Genomic DNA, 20,783 nt, shown 5'->3' with positions numbered 1-20,783 from the left:
AAATTTCACATTTCAATCACACATATTAGCCTAAAAATAAAATTATTAAAATATAAAAAAAATAAACTTTTATCACGAGACAGATAACCACACAAATGAATATAATATAATGGCCATATAAAAAGCATGAACGCATTACGGTAATACGACTTGATTTCATTCGCTTTAATGTGACATTTACCTCCAGGTTTTCGTGAGATTGAGCTCGTGGATCTTATGTCACGCACATGCTCATATATTTTAAAGATTTATGATGTAAACATGAGCCACGTGAGAGATAAACGCAGTGAACGATCATAGTCGTCCCACAGGGCCGCGCTTCTAGAGCACGCGTGCCTCTAGCGGCTGAGTGACGTAACAGCGTCTCTGTGGAGAAGGTGAACGTAACCTGTTGCTCGGGATCATTTGAACCCGAGGTCGTTGCAGAAGGTATGCTAGTATGAGTGACCCTGTGAGTAATAATGAATCTCACATCAGACTACTGTGTGATAAAGAGAACGGTAATGAATCTGCTGTGGAAATCGAGTTACAAACTCCATCAGAAGCGGCGGTGGGTGAGGAGGAGCAGGATGCTACCGGCGGCGGCTGTCGCCAGCTCTGTGCGCGGACCTGCTGCTGGAGAACACGCGAGGATGATGATAATGATGATGGTGATGATGAAGAGCAAGACACAGTTCACAGAGGTAACACGGGAATCCAACATCTGTTTACATTTTATTTATGTCACTGCCACTGCATTACAGCTGTGTCAAGACTCTTAAGCAAACTATTTCCATGGCAACCATCGTTTCCGTACCATAGTTATTACAGTAAAAGTACAGTACAGAACAGAAAAAACTCTTAAAATAATTTAAAGGACCATTATAGAGGTGACAAACCAATGATCCTCCAGGTTACTGTAGCTTCTGTAACAATACTGCGAGTGTTTCTAAGGTGAATCATAATAAATTCATATTTTTTCCAGACAGTCTTAACCTTCAGTCTTTCTCTTCCTTCATCTAATGTTTTAAGGACTATATTATGGTACTGAACTGTTACCATTACTCATGTCCCAGCAAACACGACATTTTCCTAACGGGAAATAACCAAATAATAACGTTCTGGGAACGTTCTTTTTAGGTTTTATTTTTGCAACCATAAAATAACGTTCCCATAACGTTGCAGGGTGGTTATTTTTAAATAACCTTAGAATAACTTGTACATAACGTTCTCTAATGGTTTTCTTTTAGATATACCAACGTTAGGGGAATGTTAAACTAACCTAAAAATAACGTGTTTTTTTTTCGTAAAGAAAACTTTCCTGGCTAACCAAAAACAAACCTTGGAAAATAAGTTCGCTAGTGTACCATGGTGTTCCATTGTTATCTTGGGTATCATAGTTTTTGTTAGTTAAATGCTGAACTGGCAGTTTAAAATGTCTTATCTAGAGGAGGGTGATTCTCACGAAAACTTGGTTTTAAAAATGTCAAGCATGAAAATATAAAAATTGCTTAAATTTACTTTTTATCCCACCAGACACTGAAAAACAAAGTCTGGAGTAAATGGGAACATTCATTTAAAAACTTTTACTTATCATTTAACACTTTTTGTAACATAATTTAAAAAATTAGTCCTAAAAAAATCTCATTACCGCAACAGTCAGAAAACATCAACACTGACATATTTTCAAAATGACATGACAAACCTGAAAGAACATAATTTGGAGATTCTGCTCATGCATTTAAAATCAAAGTATTATGCTTCTATTAATTAAATTAACATTTAATAAGCATCTGTTGCGGTAATGATAACCAAAATGTCGTGTAAGCATTCTGACAAGACAATATTTCAAATTAACTGTAAAAAAATGATCTTACCTGGTAGCCATCTTGAAGTAACTGGTCCATGTGTTGGTCCCTCAAAATCAAACTTTATTAAAATTCTGTATGTGTGCTTAAACTGTTCTCAAAAAGTGTTGCGGAGGATGAGAACATCAGGCATGGACACATAATTTTCCTAATTTTTCTTCATTATTATTATACATGAATATTCAGTAAATATTTTTTCTGTCATCTAAAGTAGTCTAGCAAAACATCTATTTATTTTTTTTCTTAATATTTTTTTGTTAATTTGATTAAATTACAACATAACGCATGTTCAAACACAGCCGGACACATTGCGGTAATGAGAATTTCAGCAGAAAAAGAGATCAAATTTCCAATTACAAATTCTTATGTTGAAATCACACATTGTGCAAGGTAGAACACAGTATTGTGTTAATTCTGATGCTTTTTAATGTTACTATATTACACATTTTAAAGCTAAAATCATTAGTGCCATGGTGTTTCAATGGTTTCGTGAGAATCACCCAGGAGTCTATCTTATTTTAAGGCGAAACAGTTAAATTTATATTATTATAAGGAAGAGAAGTTCCTCATTGTGTCCAGTATTGGCTTTGTGGGAAATCTCAGTGTGAATCACATCAGGAAAAAGAGTGTTGTGTGTCCATCTAACTAGACTGGTGTTATTGAGCGTGTGTTATGTTTCAGGGCCCGTGAGGATTTTTCAAAACCGTTTGGCATTTGTCGAATGTCACGGCCTGATCGAGCCTGTTCTCAGCCACAGGTAGTGAAGTTGTGTACCTTTGGTTACATAATCATTGCCGTCACATGTTGTGAGATCATTTTACCGTAAAACGGTGTGTTGATATTCATGCTGTTCTTCCTTCATATCATCATCTCACATTCAGATCACAGCCCACAAAGCCAAATCACACGCTGCTTCAAATATCTATCATGTGTAAAGGGTTCGACTGCCGAACCTGTGCTGTTAAAGTGTCATGATGTCAAAAGAAACAAACAGAATTCATTATTACAATGATGTGATGTTAAACGCCATTCTTGTTGCTGTCTCCACAGAAAAGACCTCGTGTCCCGGGCTGGGTCTCCTGTACACTTTGTTAGCATCAGTCTTTTTCTCTATTGCTGCTCTTCTCGTCAAGCAGATCGAGGACATGCACGCCATCCAGATCAGTGCCATTCGATGCTTCTTCCAGATGTTGTTTGTGTTGCCAGCTATGATTTATTACAAGTATGAATCTTTCAGTTCAGTTTGTTTTGTTTACTTTGCACGCATTTGAAAATATTCGTTTTAAATTTGATTTTGTTTTGCTCATTTCTGTCTCATGTCATCTTCTGCTCATCAGAAGTGTTACGATACGTAATACCTGTCACATGAGCATGAACGAGTGAACTCAGACACAGGTGTAGTAGATGTGTTTAACATGTTTGCGTGTGACATTATGCTAATGAGAAAAAAATTACATATCTCACTAAATGTGATGCCTTCAGGGATTTTTTTTCCAGAAAAATCAAAAAATATGTTCAATGTCGTTTTTTGGAGGTTGCTTGTCCTCTTTTAACTCTACAAAGACAGTTCACCTATCAAAATGAACCACATAACATGTAGATTGAAGGTGTATCATTGCACACCTCCCACTGGTCCACACAAAGTTTTTTGGGGGCCATTTTTGCCTTTTTTAGATGGACAGGAGAGGACAGGAAAGTACAGGGTGGAGAGAGGGGTAAAAGATCGGCAAAGGACCTCGAGCCAGGATTCGAACTCAGGTCGCCGAAAGTGCATCTGCACTATATGTCGGATCACCGCCCACTACACCATCGGCTCCAAAATACAAAGTTATAATAAGATAACGAGCACATGAGAACAACGAGTGTAAACGAGTAGCTGCCTACTTTAAAGGGAAATTTCTTTTCTAGAAACATTAATATTTATTGACAGTGGGTCATATTTGTAGTTGAAATGTAACATAAATTTAGAATTTTGTGCCTATTTGACCAAGAAAAGACAGAATGTGACTTTAGGGCACATTTATATGGAAAACTACAACTCCCACAATGCACCACAATGCACAGCTCTGCAAGCCACTCCCATTAATCGTAACACTGCTCAGATATGCTATTGTGTACATAAATGCCATGTTAGTATAACAAAGAAACGCAGCCGAAGCCCAGGCTCCGGCCTACTCGTTGGGCTTTTGTTCCTCCATTTGCCTGAGCTCTTTGCTATATTGTAGCTCATAAAGGTGCCATGAACAGCGGATTAGAGCATCACGCTTGCGAAATCACCCTCTTCCATATCATATCGATTACCTTCCGCTATTATTGTAACATTAAGTCTTGATCCCTCCACAATGTCTGTTAGCTTAGCTTAGCATAAAGATGGCGGCTGATCGTTTTTTTTTCCGTATGTGTTCGTATATTTTCGTAAGACCCACCCACTGATCTGTAATAGGTCTGTAGCATGAGTGGGTCCCACCCATAGCCCCCACCTTGGAAAAATGAGGAATGAGTGTCTGTAGTCTTTCACCCTCAACAAAGATACAGCAGTTTCTTGTTCCAATGATGCAAAATGACTATTTTTACATCATTGAAAGAAGGAAGTGCAACACTGAAATCTGTATTTCTCCCGTCTCAGGGGAAACTGAGGGAATGATGCACGACCATTCAAAAACATGACTGGGGTTCTAACGATACAAAGCTTAATGCAAATCGGTGAAGTGTCTCTTTAATGATAAACATGATCGCCTCAGTCTGATCAATCCTGATGATATCAGTGCCCTAAGCAATGTTATAATGGACTATTTTACATTCAGAGATGGGATCAGATTATTGAAAGAGGAGGAGTCCTGATGAAGGTAGCCTAGTCATGCTATTGTCGCGCTGATATTGGGGCAACCTGCACTGTGCTTGATATTATAATGTTAGCTAGAAAGTAAAATAGCTTTTTAGTCAGGAAAAGTCAGGGAATTTGACATAGAGTGGGAACCCTGTTTTATTTTTATTACCTCTCTTTACCTCTCTGATTTTTTTTCAGAACTGGCTTTTTGGGCCCGAGCGATATGAGGATCTACCTGTTCTTCAGAGGCTTCCTCGGATCCAACGCCATGATCTTGTTGTATTACGCAGTTCTGCAGATGCCACTGGCTGATGCTACGGTTATAATGTTTAGCAATCCAGTCTTCACAGCCCTGCTGGCCTGGATTTTCCTTAAAGAGAGGTGCACGATATGGGATGTGTTTTTTACCGCGTTTACCCTGACTGGCGTGATACTGATAGCAAGACCCCCATTCCTATTTGGCGACAGGATATCCGGGATCGAAGGAGACTACACCGATCACGTCAAAGGCACGGTCGCTGCGTTCGCGGGGGCCATTGGAGCGGCCTGCACAATGGTGATTTTAAGAAAAATGGGGAAAAGTGTTCATTACTACCTCTCTGTGTGGTACTACGCTGTTTTGGGACTCATCGAATGCATCGTCGTCCTGCTCGTCATGGGTGAATGGAAGATGCCGGGATGCGGCTGGGACAGGTGGACCCTCATGGCCATCGGGCTGCTCGGAATAGCCGGTCAGACGTTCCTCACCAAAGCCCTGCAGATCGAGAAAGCGGGCCCGGTCGCTCTGATGAGGACGATGGATGTGGTGTTGGCCTTCATTCTCCAGTTCCTCTTCCTCCATCGCACACCCACGTGGTGGAGTTTGGGCGGGGCTTTATGTGTGACGGGCAGCACCAGCGGTGTAGCCGTGAGAAAGTGGTACACCAGCACCAGACGACAGAGCTGATGCTCACAGATAACTGCTCTGTTTTAGTCCAAAGAATCATTTATAGCATTTTGTAGTGTCTTAGAATAGACATTCGTACTCTAAATGAGTATAGTTTTAGTTAAGACTCATGAGATAACACTATTTGACTAAGAGGTTTTTGTACACAAACCTCCGGTTTCACAGACAAGGCTTAAGGCTAGTCCTAAACTATAACACATGTTTGAGCTGTCTCAACTGAAAATAACTTGCACTGACAGATCTTAAAATATCCCAGTGGGATTGATTTGTCTCAAGATACACTAGTAATGTCTTTTTATAAGGCATGTTTATAAATGATGCTTAAAGGGGTCATAGTGTGAAATCTGACTTTTTCCATGTTTAAGTGCTATAATTGGGTCTCAGTGCTTCTATCAACCTAGAAAATGTGATAAAGATCAACCTAGTAACTTTGTTTTGGTAAACCATTCTCTGCAAGCATCAGCTCATTTGCATTTTAAGCGGCTCACCCAAAACTGCACATTTTGCGCATACCTACAAAGTGTCAATTTTAACATGTTATAATAAACTATCTGTGTGGTATTTTGAGCTAAAACTTTACATTCGCACTCTGGGGACACCAAAGATTTATTTTACATCTTATTACGTCTCATAATATGTCCCCTTTAAACATCTTACCGTATTTTCCGGACTATAAGCCGCACCGTAATATAAGCTGCATCATTAAAAAATGCGTCATTAAGACGAAATAACATGTATAAGTCACAGTGGACTATACGTTGCGTTTATTTCAAAACTTATTTCACAAAATCCACGCCGAAGAACAGACATTTAATCTGGAAAGGCGAGTTATTCAACTAAACAATAGCAGACAGAACAGCAGGCTGAATAGATTTCTGTACGTTAAAGTAATATTATCAGTTATTTAAACGATAAACTATTGCAAACAGAACTTACCTGGAAGGTTGAAAAGGCTAAATAAACCGAACAAGCCAACTAGCGTGAAGTTGGCATACTCGTCATTCCGCATCACTGAATTTGTTAAATTACATAAATACAGAAGCAGCATATTGCTGAATCTTGCGGCTGTAGACGGTAATGATGTCTCTTGCCTCATAAATGTCAAAATGAATTCATACTGACAAGTTATGAAAAAAACCGCGGCTTATAGTCCGAAAAATACGTTAATTTAACTAAGGCCTTGTCCTGGCTTTAGCTAAGCCTTGTCTGTGAAACCAGGCCTATACATTTTACTAAACTGCTGGCCAGGACATTAATATTTAAAGAGTGTGGAAATGAAGTTACTAAAGAATTTCTTTAAAAAAACACAACTTTGCACTTTGACAATGTACTGTAGCTTTAAAAGCAAGACAATAATTTTTATAAATTAGTATAAATCGAGCAATATTTTTTCTGAGTATTTTTCGTTACTTCTGGTAAAATGTTACACTTTTTGCTTTAAATATAATATGCATTGGTTCATATGTTGTGATCTTTGTCCCTGTGTACCTTAAACACACACAGTTTTACTGCACTAAATATTTGCCCGAGAGAATGAGTCGATATAATTTATTTATTTATGGAACATATGTCTGACAACAGAAAGGATTTATTAAGTTTAATGACTGAACTGCTGTGATTTAAACTTACTGTGGTTAGTGAACTGAATCTGAATTGCATTTTTTTCCCTTTGCATTTCTTTCATTCGATGATATGTTACAAGTTTCTGTAAAGTGAACTCGGAGAGCTTCACACTGACTTATATTTATTAGGTTAAATAAATGAGTCACAGTTTAGGAACTACAGATTATTTCGATTGGCACCACCTGCTATGACATGTGATTTGAAGTCATAGAGGGAGTTAAAGATGGATTAAAGTTGCATTCTTGCTGTTTTCTTTTTTTCTCTCAGTACTTTGTGATTTTGGGTCTTTGTTTTTAGAACTGGGCCACATACATCACATTATTTATTTGATATAATTTTTGTTTAGTGTTCTGGACAACAACATTTAAGATGTTATTCAAGAAATATTTTTTTATCCAAGATTGAAAAAAATCAACAGACTTGTGAACCCTATCCCTGTGATACATTTAGAAACAAATGTGTCTGTTTTTACTTACACAAATATACAAATTATAGTAAAGTCATTAAAAATTCATCATCCAGTAATATGAGCTTTCTGTGTGATTTTAAGAGGATTGAATTGTTGACTCAAACTATAAAGAGAAACAAATATGTTTTAGATTTGTAAATGTTTATGCAAAACTCAAAAACCAATAGATTTAAATATTTTAAAATTATGAAAAGAAAAGAGTAAGACATTTACAGGATCCATCGATTTGATGATTTCCTTCACAAGGCAAAGAAGGTTTTCCAGGACATTCACTCTTTCTGTCATAACAAAAACAACTGAAGACACAACTTTACCTTCAAACCCTAACTGATCCACAAAACATCAGCACTTAGTAGATATCATTTAAAATCAACATTTCACGTCTGCTCTAGCTTGTGTTTTAACCTTGCCTGTACTATAAACTTAGTATTGAGTACTATGCGTTTTGTTGCAAATTATGTTTCCTTGTATAGTCGTTTCAGATAAAAGTCTCCGCTAAATGAATAACTGTAAATCCAGACAGATAAGCCGCAAAAAGTTATGATAGCACTTTATGTGGCAGTTTCCTTGACAGGGTTTATCTTAGTCCCAGACTAAAATGCATGTTTGAGCTGGCTCAATTTAAAAACATCTTGCATTGACAACTTAACATATAGGCCCATCATTACCATTGTTTTGTCTCAAAATGCACAAAAGTATTGTTTTTTTTGTAAGGTTTGTTTGTAAAAATGTCCTAAAATAACTAAGGCCTAGTCCTGGATTAATCCAAACCCCGGAAACTGCCCAAATGAAGCAAAACACCTGAAGCAAAATTTAAAATAATATCTAAGGTACAAAAATAGTTATCTAGACTATTATTGTGCTTTATGTCAGATGATTTTATCCACTGCATACTCATATTACATAAAGATACAAACATTATCAATCTTTGCATTTCCAGAAAATTTAACCTGGTACTTATTCCACACATAATTGAATTAGGGTCTCTATTATATAGTAACTTGTCACAATTGTGTTGGCAATGCTGAATGAACAATGAAGTTGTGGCTATTGTTGTACATTTGTTACTCACCAATTTCAATATTATAGTATAAATCAAGCTGTATATTCAACCAGTTATAAAGCTGACGAGACTGTGAACCTGTCATTTCTTTGAAATTAATTTCTATAATGTGACACTTCATATTTATTTTATTATCATTGTGTAGGGTGAACTATGGTGGTAGTGCAGTAGATGGCAGTGTTTAAACAAAGATCACGAGTGAATGCGACTGCGTGTTTATTTCTGAAGAAACAATAAGAAAGCAAAAAAAATGTCCTTACATAAATAAATAAATAAAGCTGAAACTGTTTCCATTTCCAGAGGATGATATAAAACACCACAAGCAACAGTTATTATTAAACTTTATCATCTAAATCTGAACCAGTTATGATGTTTTTTCAATCAACTAACGTTACTTACCTTAAAGAAATTAACCATGGTTTTACTACATTTAAAACAAACAAAACATGGCAATCATGATTACCACAAAAACATGGTTAATTTTCGTAAAGGTGCACATTGTCAGTGAAATAAAAACACGATGTTTTCGTACATGTGATAAAACAATGAATACTTAAATCCATACATCCAACAAAAACACATAGATCCTTGACATGAAATTACTAAAGTTCTGTAAAACACAAAGAGTTCGTTGTGTGTCGATAATTTTCCAGTGGAAATCGGGCTGCTGTAATAATATATGGAGAGGGAGAGAGAGAGAGAGAGAGAGAGAGAGAGAGAGAGAGAGAGAGAGAGAGAGAGTAATGTTAACTGGGACTCTGGGAGTGGAGGATTTCCACATTCTTTCTGGATGGCATAAGAGCTGAACTGTCCAAACTACAACAGTGACCTGAATCCAATGCCATTCACTTAATAATGCCATCACTGTACAAAACACAAACATATATCATCATCAAATAACACTAATTTATAGATAAATCCTTCCTGTTTGCATCAGTGAGCATCACTCTATACAGTAAATCAAACAATGATATCAATGAGAAAACCTACATGCATCTGAAACTACATTATGTCATGTCTTTGAAATTATCAGTAAGATACTGTGTCTGTACCATTGTATCAGACGGTAATACTATAGTCCGTGTCTGTTTTTGTCATATTCGTGACCTATGGTATTTCCAAGCTACAGCAAACAGTAATATCATGGTAAACTCTTAAGTTTGTCAGAAGATCCGCTGCTCCTCACGCACGCGCGTGATGTTGCTCCTCCGCGTTTCCCGCGTCCACAGTGACTCAACGCCACATTTTTTTGAGTAGTTACTGTGTGTGTGCAGTACTGCAGTTGAAAGAGTTCAGAGATCAGTATGAAGAAGTTTCACAGGACAGTTTGAAGTTTGTCTTTCATCTTCAGGGAGCAGCAGTATGAAGTTTTGCTTTGACTTTCTGCAACGGTGAGTTAATGTAACGTTACAGTCACTGGCACGTGTTTGTGTTTTAACGTTGCGTTCATTTTAATCGTTTAGTAAATCTTCATCGCTTCTGTGTTTGGTTCAGTGTGTAAAAGTCAACAGGTCGAATAAATGAAGTAAATGTACCTGTGTAACGTGTATTTACTGTAGTAAAGTTGTTATATTTGGTTAGCGTTTCATACGGTGGTATGATGTTAAAATTGTGATGCACGATACTACTGTACTGCATGCCGAACAATAACAACAACAGCATGAAAAACAACAGCAAAACTGCATTGCCATGGCAACATCTAAAAAGAAAACATGTTAATGGTATTTTTGGTAAATGTAATTGCTGTCTAATTATTTGACAGGGAATTTTTTATGTTTGTTACGTTTACCTGTATGTTTGTTGTTTTTGTATGTTTGTTCTCATGTTTTCATGAGTTTTTTGTAGGCTTTATGTTTATTTTTATGTAACAACAGTGTTGATGTTTTTAAATCCCTTCTGTGTGTGACGTGACGTCATCTTCATATAAAGAGAGTTTTTCTCTTTTCTATCACTTAAACCTTTTCTCTCTCTTTTCTCCCTCGCTCCCCTCTCTCTCTCTCTCTCTCTCTCTCTCTCTCTCTCCCTCACTCTCTCCCTTTCCCTGTCAGGCTCCCCCAAGTCTAGTTGTTGAAATCATTCACTAATGGAAATCATATGTTGCTTTAGTAAGAGTTTGTGTGTGTAAGCTGACCATCATCTGTATTCTGTTACCTGATCCTGCACATAGTGATCCAAACTCTCTTTAAATTCACTTTCATTTAGCAGCCTGGAAAATATGAATTGGTGGAAAAATGCTCTGTTTGAGTTGACATGGCACACAGTTATTTTCATGAGAAACTTTATAGAGAGAGCGCTTTAGATGAATTGTGTGTTTTTATATCTGATGCTTATTGATCAGCTGTTAGTATAAATTCAGTTCTGCATTGTGTGCAAAATCGTCCTGCATGCATTTTGAAGGATTGTAGTTTAATGTGCAGGGATCATACAGAATAAAAGTCCTATAAGAGAGGGTTTATTCTTGTAGGAATCCTATAGCTTTGTTAACATCCATACAGGGTCCATGCAGCGTTTATTATATACCTATAGGATTCCTGTATGGATGTTCATTGACATTTCCTAAGATTGTACTTTATCACTGGCCATTTTATTTTTTGATTTTAATTTAACCTAATTGCAGTTATACAATAGCCTTGATGAGTGCATGGTTATGTTGGAAGTATTGTTTACTAGTATGTTACACATGCTTTCTATAAAAATAAATAGTCTATAAGACCGTAAACTTTTGAATAGCAGTGTATAACATTATAGAAAATATAGGCTAAATTGTAAGACAAACCCCTGGTTTCACAGAAAAGAATTAAAGCTAGTCTTAGACTAAAACACATGTTTGAGCTGTCTTAACTCTTTCCCCGCCAGCGTTTTTTAAAAAAGTTGCCAGCCAGCGCCAGCATTTTTCATGATTTTCACAAAAGTTTAATGCCTTCCAGAAAATGTTCTTCTTTAAATATATAAACAAACAATATAATTAAAGAACAGACCTCTGATTTCAAACAAACAAAAAAAGTTTCATCCTACCTTCATTAGTTCTCTTGTAATCACCTCTCAAACATGGGTAGGTTTCTTCAAAAACACCCAATTTTGAGCAAAAAGCTGAGATAATTCAATTTTTGCGAAGGACTTTTTAAAGAGATCAGATGCACAGCGATCTTTAAAACATACATGGAGTTCTTTCTCTTTCACGTGAGGCGCTACTTCCGGGTTGTATAAGTACCTGGTGGATAATAGCGGTATTGCGGAAAGACGGAAAATCTCGTCATTGGCGCGGAAGCGTTTTCTCTTAATTGACGAGATATCTCGTCAATGGCGGCGAAAGATTTCACTTGGAATGTTTATTTCAGTTTTTCCTGACCAACAACTGCAGCTTGTCAACCTAACGTTACCCCGTTAACTGATAAGATTTTAATATTAAATTGTCGTTGAGTAAAAAACTGTTGTCTGTGACCCGGTAAAAGCAATACAAACATTTTATTTAATTTAAACATGCAAACACCTGCAACAGATCAACAACAGGATTTATACATTATCAAATGTTCACACAACATTACATTATCAAGAAGCATGCAATTAGTCCAGAGGTTTAATATCCAAAAAGGGCAGATTGTCTATTTTTCATCTACCACAGTGGCCATTTCTAAAGCAGGACACATTTCAAAAGGTTTTGCTTTTGCGTCTTCTTTCTCGGTTTGTGCAAAATGAGAAATGTTTATGATCAGGGTCTAGGACAGAGGCGTTCAGTGAAGGTCTGTCAGGACGCGTGAGACAGAAACGGACCACGTCATCTTGTGCACATACGTGCAGCTTAAGCACGGACACACATGCAATCCAAATTATTTCTCATAAAAATTATTACTATTAGGGCAGCAATAATTCACCTCATTTACAGGACATTCACAAATTAAGGATAGAAAAGTGGAAAATTGTATTTCTCATCTCTTTGTGACTAATCGTGAACATGGCACATCCATAAAGTATTAAAGATTGTGAATTTACTTACACTTGTCGTCTCTCACATTTTGACCTATAGATGGTTTCAGCAGTAACAACATAAACAAGCGGCTTTCGTGGTCCTCACGTAACTTCCGGTAAACTCCGCTATGAATAAATAACAACAAAGTACTTTAAATGTAGTTTATTTATATAACAAGCAAAATTAACAACACGTAGATTACCCAGGAAACCACATTTGTTATTTTCAACTAGGTATTTGTTCAAGAGATCAGTTTAGCAACTAGTCAGACCATTAAAAACTAAAAACCGGAAGTAAAATTCGGACCAGACGCTTATCGCGTCACCACACGTGCGTCTGGTAAAACCGTCTATACAAACTCTCTTATTGAGCTAATTATTGATAGACTAAAGCCATATTCAGACGGTAATTGTTTCTTGTGAAAACTTCAGGTATTTTCATCTCTTGCACAATCTTTCATCGCTCTTTTACAGCGAGTGGGAGCTGATATAGACGGTTTCAGCTGTAACAACATAAACAAGCGGCTTCGTGGTCCTCACGTAACTTCCGGTAAACTCCGCTAAGAAGAAATAACAACAAAGTACTTTAAAAGTAGTTTATTTATATAACAAGCAAAATAAACAACACGTAGATTACCTAGGAAACCAAAACATTTGTTATTTTCGACGAGGTATTTGTTCAAGAGTTCAGTTTAGCAACTGGTCAGACCATTAAAAAAAACTGAAGCCAGAAGTAAAGTTCGGACCAAACGCTTATCGCGTCACCGCACGTGCGTTAGATGAAATCGTCTTTAAATAAAGAAAATCATGAAAATGTTTCAAATGTCTATTATAAGCAGCAACATGTGCTAAATACAATTTTAAAATGTATTCAATTACACAACAGTATTCCATATACATATAATTAAGTATCCAGGTCACACATCCACCACAAATTTAGCTTCATCAGAAAGCAGGAGTTTTATTGCGGAGGAGGCATGCAAATCTATTTTTTACAGACATCCTCATAAGAAACAATTACTGTCTGAATAGGGCTTAAAGGATTAGTCCATTTTCTTAAAAAAAAATCCAGATAATTTACTCACCACCATGTCATCCAAAATGTTGATGTCTTTCTTTGTTAGGATTTTTCTCGTTTTAAAAAGTTGTGGTTTAAATGTGTATATTTTTTATTTTTCTTGTCAAAAATGACAATCGTTTCGCTAGAGAAGGCCCTTAGGCCTCGTTTGGGGTCGTTTAGAGTCCTTTGAAACTCCGTTGAAAAAACTTTTAAGTGTTGAGTTAAGTATTAAGTGTTGGGCTCTATTAAAGTCCATTAAAATGAGAAAAATCCTGCAATGTTTTCCTCAAAAAACATAATTTCTTCTCGACTGAACAAAGAAAAACATCAACATTTTGGATGACATGGTGGTGAGTAAATTATCTGGATTTTTTTTTAAAGAAAATTGACTAATCCTTTAAGAGACATTTCTTACACTGTGGTATCTTTCCACTTTGGTCTCTAAGCAAGCACACAGTTAAAGAAAGATAAACAAGAGCTGACCGAATTCGAAGCTACAGTACATGTATGTTATGATTAAAGCTGAACAAGCAGTTGCTTATTTCACGTTAGCAGAGTAAAACTAATACAGATGATTCCTCTCTTGGCTTCAGTAGGAGGGGGTGCGGTGGTGGATTTGGGTAGGTGGGAATTCCCGTAATTTCCAAACGTTACAATAGCCTCATGCCTCATCAGACACTAGTATTCCCACCCAACGCTCCGGAGGCACGCCAGCCTCACTCCTGCGCCAGTTTATATTCATAAAAGACAATAATGTCTGTATCATACACCCACTGCAGGCCAGTATAACCTGAACTTTAGTCAGCTGCACGTGACCACATGGAGAGTCGATCAGAGATCCCAGGAGCCTGACTGTTTCTGCTATCTATCTACGATTTCACACAGAGATATAATAATAATGGTGTCTGATAAGGAAATCATCATTTGTGGTATTGTTGTGCAAGTCATCTCTAGGTTTGTGCTTCAGATGTAAATGGTGCAAGAGAAAGTGTTTCTAGATTGAAATAATTGAATCGGGAGGTTTCTCATCATTTTTTCAGGTCACATTGACTCATGTTTATCAGAACACGCAGCGGGTGTGTTTCATTTTTTTTTTACTTATCACTGATCTCATACTAAAGCATGAATCTGTTTCCTTATAGAATCTAGTTTGAGATAAAACTTGTTCAGCGCCTCAGAGAGTTGAATCATCATGTTAAAAACGTCTTTTTTTTTAAAACTCATTTGCATATAGAAATCAACTTTAGTTCAGTATTGTGTAATTGGTTGTGTGTGTTGTGCTCCTCTCTGTGTTAATGCTGTGATTTACTGTTAACTCTGTGGGTGTGTGAACTGAACACTGACTGAATGAATAGAGTCCAAAACTAAAGCCCCTCCTCTCATCCATCAAAGCAAGGATTTACATTCCTGAGACCCTCACATTTTCAATGAGGGTCTACAGACTGTGGTGAGATTTTTGTACAGTTGTGTGAGAGATTTCTCTCGTGTGAATGTCGTGTGCCCTTTTCACAGTTTCTTAGATAGCGCTGAAGCTGGCAGAAAAACCAGTGTGTTGAGTTTCATGAAGTATTTCATAATTCAGGAAACATTTCCAATGCACCGTGTGGTTAGAGAATTTGTTTGTTGACATTTGTTTCTTCCTCCAGTGCTCTAAGCTCTTGAGGTCTTTGGGGAAGAGGTTCAACTGAGGAGGGGTGAATGTTGAGAAGAAACAGGCGTTATTCCGCAGCTCCACCTTCACAGAGACCCACAGCTACCAGAGAGGTCTGCGATCAGGATCATTCATTTGGTTCTTGGTGAAATGAGGATTTGCGTGGAGAGACGAGCAGACGTCGGCCTCATGAGCGCCACGGCTTCGGAGGGTTCTTCTGCTCTGCTCCGTGTGAAAGAGTCTTCTGCAAATGAAGGAGATGATCTCATATCTGTAAATTGCAGCTCGCCTGACAGAGAATCCCCTCGGACCCGTCTCCCGTTCGGTGCTTTGGAGGGCGGCCAGGAAAACTCATCAGGCACAGATCGCAGAACATGGAAATCATTGGATATTCGGTCCAAGAGTTTGGACGGTTTGGAGGAGGCATACAAGCCCAGAAGCTGCCGCTGCGGTGCTGCGAGTTACGGGGCAGAGGGATCGTGCCTTTTCCAGATGTGTGAGTTTTGCGATCCAGTGGAAAGTAAAGTGGGTCATCCAGAGAATGGCTTTTCTGGAAAGGTATCCCAACAGAGGAAAGTCGAGAAGAAAGCAGATAGATTTTCTTCCGATGTATTCCCTGGAGTACGGCCGACGTTACGCGGCTCAGATGGAGCTCTGTGCCGGCCGGAACTTGGCGCGGCCCGGAATGTTGACAAAAACCCATTGCTCCGAGCGATGGATGTGAGGAGATGCAGTCTGCCGGTCTCCTCGCCACGAAGGCCCCATTGCACGAATATATCTGGCTCTAGTGTTGAGATACATGAGAGAGCGGACTTGAAGTGTGCGCTGTGCCATAAAAATTTCTTCTCTAGTCTGGAAAGACTGAATAGGAAAATCAAACCCAAGTGCTATCTGAAGAGATCTGTGCCCGTCAGGTTCTCTGTAGGCCAGGAGTGTAGTGACAATGAGGGTACGGTGTCTGACAGCGAGTTTGTGCAAAGCAGGAAGGAACGCTCTACAGTTCTTGTCAGGAGATACCTGAAGAACAACCAGAAGATAAAGAAGACCGTGTCAACGGGGACTCGGGCTATAGTGAGGAGCGGTCACATCTCTGAAAGAGTCTGGCAGTGGTGTGTTTGTAGAAGAACATGTCACCTGGGTAAGATGTGTTCACATGAGGACAGGAGATACAGCAGGACTCTTCCCAATGTTCAACTACAGGTTGCCAGAGCTCTTCTCGTCTGTCCAGGGTTCAGGTTTACACAGGTAAGGTCACACTAACACTCAGTACACAGTACTGTATGAATGCTTGCTTTATGAGCTGAAGGTTATTCAAGTGTCAGGTCATGAATGTGTTTCTCATTAAACTGGTGCCATGCAGCCGAATGTGTGTTTTGAAATAATCAGAATTGCTGTGTTTACTTAATTCAACACAGAATCATGCTAATAATGTAGGACTCTGTTCTCCTGTATAGCTCAGTGGTAGAGCATTGCGTTGGGTTGTGGGTTTGAATCTAGGGAACAGACATACTGATAAAAAATATAATGCACTTTGGATGAAAGCGTCTGCCACGTGTACATTGTTTGTTTATATATCATTACTCACACTTGTTATAATAGACCCCTTCACGGTTCACGTCACAGGCGGTTTCCACTGCGCATGTCGGGGTCAGAAAAGTCATTACAGCAGATTGAGTTGCGTACTATTCGGTATCGTCAAAAATGCCTACTTACGTCGTAGGCTGTGAAAATCGCACCAGGTCTTTCGTTAAGTTTTCGCGATTCATGCAGAATCTCAAAACCAAAAAAATACAACATCTGCGGCTGCAAGCAATTAACGTGCAGACTGGAACAATGCAAATATCAAAGAGGCTTGTGTTTGTAGTGCTCACTTCATTTCAGGTAAGTCATCATTATTTAGCGTTTTAGATTAAATTATAAAGCAAAAAAGGTATGAACAGATTGACCCCATGCTTCGCGCGCACCTGATCGTCATCCAAAGTTTACAAACCTTGAAGGGGTCAATACGCAGATCACTTTTTAGCTTAATAAGGAAGTTTAAAGCTTCAGGAGGGTCATTCTTCACTGAAAAACGAACTTTTTGGTGTAGTAATATTTATTAGATTAACTCTCATAATTTCTACATAATAATATTAACATTTATTGAGAACTAGATTTTCCTAAGTAAAATGATGATAAATACACAATTAATTCATGTAAAAAATGAACTGTGTGGGAATAGTAAGTCTTGTTAGATATTTTCTTGTATTATTTAACTGTTTTAATATTAAATCCATTAAACTAAAAAATCTAAGTAAAATTTACTTACATTTATTTGCACATGTTGTAAGGAATACCCACAATTCTTTGCGCCTGAATATTTTTATTTTTTAAGCTTTATCACAGAATAAGAACTGATAAGAACTTTAACTACTTAAATATTTGTTAGCAAAATGTCATAAAGGTTTAAGCTCTTATATTATTGATGTTGTTTTGTTGTAAATAATAATTTTGTGAAGTCACCGTTCAGGTGATCAGTGTTTCTTTACATGAACCCTGTTCAGAACATTGTATTGTAATTCTCTCCACAGTGCTGATAATGCATGTCAGAAACACAGTTTGTGTGCGTTTCTGTTCAGAATCAAGTTTATTCAATGACTGACTTGTTGTCAGTCATGAATTTTGTGTTATTATGCCATTTATAACGCTAAAAATAACTAGGTCCATAGGAATATGTTAAAGAAAATAACAAACAGAAAATACGATTTATTTAATATTATTAGGACAGCAATGCTTCAATTTTCAAAAAAAACTAATAAACTTTACCTAAACGATTAAAATAAATCTAACTTCTAAATAAAATAATTAAGTAACATTTAATTAGTTATTTAACATATGTTTTATCATGCAATTTTAAGTAAATTTTATTTGATTTTAGTAGGTAAGTTTTACTTATAAAAAAGCAGTAAATTTTACTTAAAAAAAGTTTGTGCAAATTGTTACGAGGATTTTTTTAAGTAAATTTTACAAGTCGTTTTTTTCAGTGTTGTTTAGGGTAAAAGCAAAAAGGTTTTTAAGTTAAAATGAATTATGAAGTACATTTCATTAAGTCCATGTACTATAAAGGGATGTAAATTGGATAGTTCATTGCAATACGATACATTATTGATTCTTTGCCAATGATAATCAAACATTTCTTCGATTCAATTACAATTTAATGCAATTAAACTATCACGTGCCTAGTTAATAGGGCTGCACGATAAATCACATCCGATATGATAGGAATGTGCATCTCGTCGGTAAAGCCGGTCCCTTGATTAGTAGTAAATCACCATTACCTGCTTTCAGATTGAGCGGCATTTACTACACAAAGCCGTAGTTCACTGACAAGCCATATCGCATACATATGGCAGGCGATACATCCGCAATAATTCAAGCGAAATTGCCCCAATTGTCAGTGAACTATTGATTTGTGTAGTAAATGCCGCTCAATCTGAAAGTAGGGCTGGGAAAAAAATCGATTTGATTTTAAAATCGAGTTGGTAGGTCAAATCGATTCCTATTTTCAAAAAAATCAATTTTTTTAAAGATTTTTTTCTCCCCCTCTGCAGTATAGCACAGTACATACATTTTGCATTCGCCAAATCTTCCTTCATGGTTTCCGTAGCACGCTCCCTGGGGCTCAGCCCTCTGCCCCTCCCCTCTCCCGAGGGCAGCGCATGCATACACAAACAACATGGCAAAAACGAAAGAAAGCAGCTCCTTCCAAAAAAATGCTCTTCGACTTCAGTCGTGTGGAGTTGGTTTGGATTTACGGGAATTTTATGTTGATGCATTTTAATTAAGTATAATAAATATATATTTTTAAAATATATGTACAGTTTGCAATTATTTTCTTTTAAATGGGGTCAGGGAAAAATAATCAAATCGAATCGTAAATCGAGTTTTTTATTAAAAAAAATCACAGATTTTTTTAGGGGGACAATTTGCCCAGCCCTATCTGAAAGCAGGTGATGCCGATTTACTACTAATCAAGGAACTGGCTTTATGACAATCACATGCAATTTATTGTGCAGCTCTACTAGTTAAGCAGTTACATTTTAATAACTCACGAATGCAACCAAAATATATAACATAAACGTTTAATTAAACGCTTTATAAAAGGCACAATCTCTAAAAAAACACAAAAAAGCGAAGAAAGTCACATAAAATCAAGCTTATGAGGGCAACAGTCAACATCTTTAGTGTTTCCGCTTGTGCTGGCAAAGGTTTTCTGCCAATCTTTTTGTCCAATCCATTTTCCAAATCACGTCTTCTGCCTTTTTCCCTGCGTTTCGCTGCTGCATTACATTTACTTGCTGACACTAGCACACAAAATAAATGAAAATGTGTGCTTTGGTGGAAATACGTAGATGGACGTTTCATCAAGGAATGAGGATGCGGAGAGTGTCAGAATAAAGGTACCTGCCTCATATTGATATTTTATGTGTGGCACAGATGCATCTTATCGTTAAAAATTTTGTCGATTAATCGTATTGTTACACCCCTAGTACTATATGGTTTTATTAAAGCTAATTTACTAGTTTTGTTCTGGTTAGAGGACAGAATTGAAATAACAACATTATTTTCACTGGTGTCTGTACTGTACATTATATATGGTGCAGTGCAGTGTGTTTCTTTAAAGGATTACTCCACTTTCATAAAAAATCCTAATAATTTACTCATCCCCATGTCATTCAGGATTTTTCTCTATATAGTGGACTTTAGTGGACCTCAACAGTTTACAGTTTCCAGCTTCAAAGATCTTATCTAGCCAAACCATCTTTTAAACCACAAGTTCTTGTCCTACACTAGCTGTGTGATGCGCCAGACCAACCTTGCGTATTACATAATCATGACGAAAGTTCACGCGTCACATATGTGAAACCATTTTAAACAATAAACTAACACAAATACATTAATAAGTATCATCCCACACTCAACAATGTCTGAGTGGTCCTCTTTCTAAACACTGTAGCAGTAGTTTCACATACGTCACAAGGCTAGTGCAAGACAAAAAGTTCTAGTTAAAAAGTACCTATATATCGATGGTTTGGCTAGATAAGACCCTTTTGCCTTGGTTGGGTTTGTTTAGAGCCTTTTGAAACTGCATTGAAACTGTAAACTGTTGAGGTAGTCCACTATATGGAGAAAAATCCTGAAATCTTTTCCTCAAAAAACTTATTTTTTTTTCCTGACTGAACAAAGAAAGACATAAACATCTTGCATAACATGTTTTTTTGAATGATAGTGGAATATTCCTTTAATGATATACCATGAAATGTGTCATTTCTCCTGTCTTCATTTGTCTTC

The 20,783-nt window shown here is 37.2% G+C and overlaps 2 protein-coding genes across 7 annotated transcripts in view; both read left to right on the top strand.

Moving 5' to 3' along the window:
• Positions 1-285: 285 nt before the first annotated feature.
• Positions 286-7,512, top strand: slc35g1 (solute carrier family 35 member G1). The gene is made up of 3 exons (XM_055175316.2): positions 286-683; positions 2,898-3,069; positions 4,873-7,512. The coding sequence occupies exons 1-3, from the start codon at positions 440-442 to the stop codon at positions 5,618-5,620; spliced, it is 1,164 nt and encodes a 387-aa protein (XP_055031291.2). The 5' UTR covers positions 286-439; the 3' UTR covers positions 5,621-7,512.
• A 2,459-nt stretch (positions 7,513-9,971) lies between these two features.
• The window catches only part of plce1 (phospholipase C, epsilon 1), a 99,598-nt gene continuing 88,786 nt past the window's right edge, over positions 9,972-20,783 (top strand). For 5 of the 6 annotated variants that reach the window (XM_055175759.2, XM_055175760.2, XM_055175766.2 and 2 more), the window contains exons 1-2: positions 9,973-10,166; positions 15,448-16,697. In XM_055175759.2, the coding sequence (XP_055031734.2) occupies positions 15,603-16,697 (1,095 nt within the window). In that variant the 5' untranslated portion in view covers positions 9,973-10,166; positions 15,448-15,602. Of the gene's footprint in view, positions 10,167-15,447; positions 16,698-20,783 lie in introns of all 6 variants that reach the window. The other variant, XM_055175758.2, reaches the window with a different exon arrangement.

Source organism: Misgurnus anguillicaudatus, chromosome 4, assembly GCF_027580225.2.
Source record: "Misgurnus anguillicaudatus chromosome 4, ASM2758022v2, whole genome shotgun sequence".
Taxonomy (NCBI): Eukaryota; Metazoa; Chordata; class Actinopteri; order Cypriniformes; family Cobitidae; genus Misgurnus; species Misgurnus anguillicaudatus.
Note: the sequence above shows the minus strand (reverse complement) of the source record. Positions and strands in the feature narration are given on the sequence as shown.

What these genes read in the sequence shown, in the direction of transcription:
- slc35g1 (XM_055175316.2), top strand. Translation starts at nt 440, where the DNA reads ATGAGTGACCCTGTGAGTAATAATGAATCTCACATCAGACTACTGTGT. An exon ending in GCAAGACACAGTTCACAGAG is followed by an intron (nt 684 to 2,897) that starts GTAACACGGGAA and finishes CTGTCTCCACAG; the next exon opens with AAAAGACCTCGTGTCCCGGG. An exon ending in CCAGCTATGATTTATTACAA is followed by an intron (nt 3,070 to 4,872) that starts GTATGAATCTTT and finishes ATTTTTTTTCAG; the next exon opens with AACTGGCTTTTTGGGCCCGA.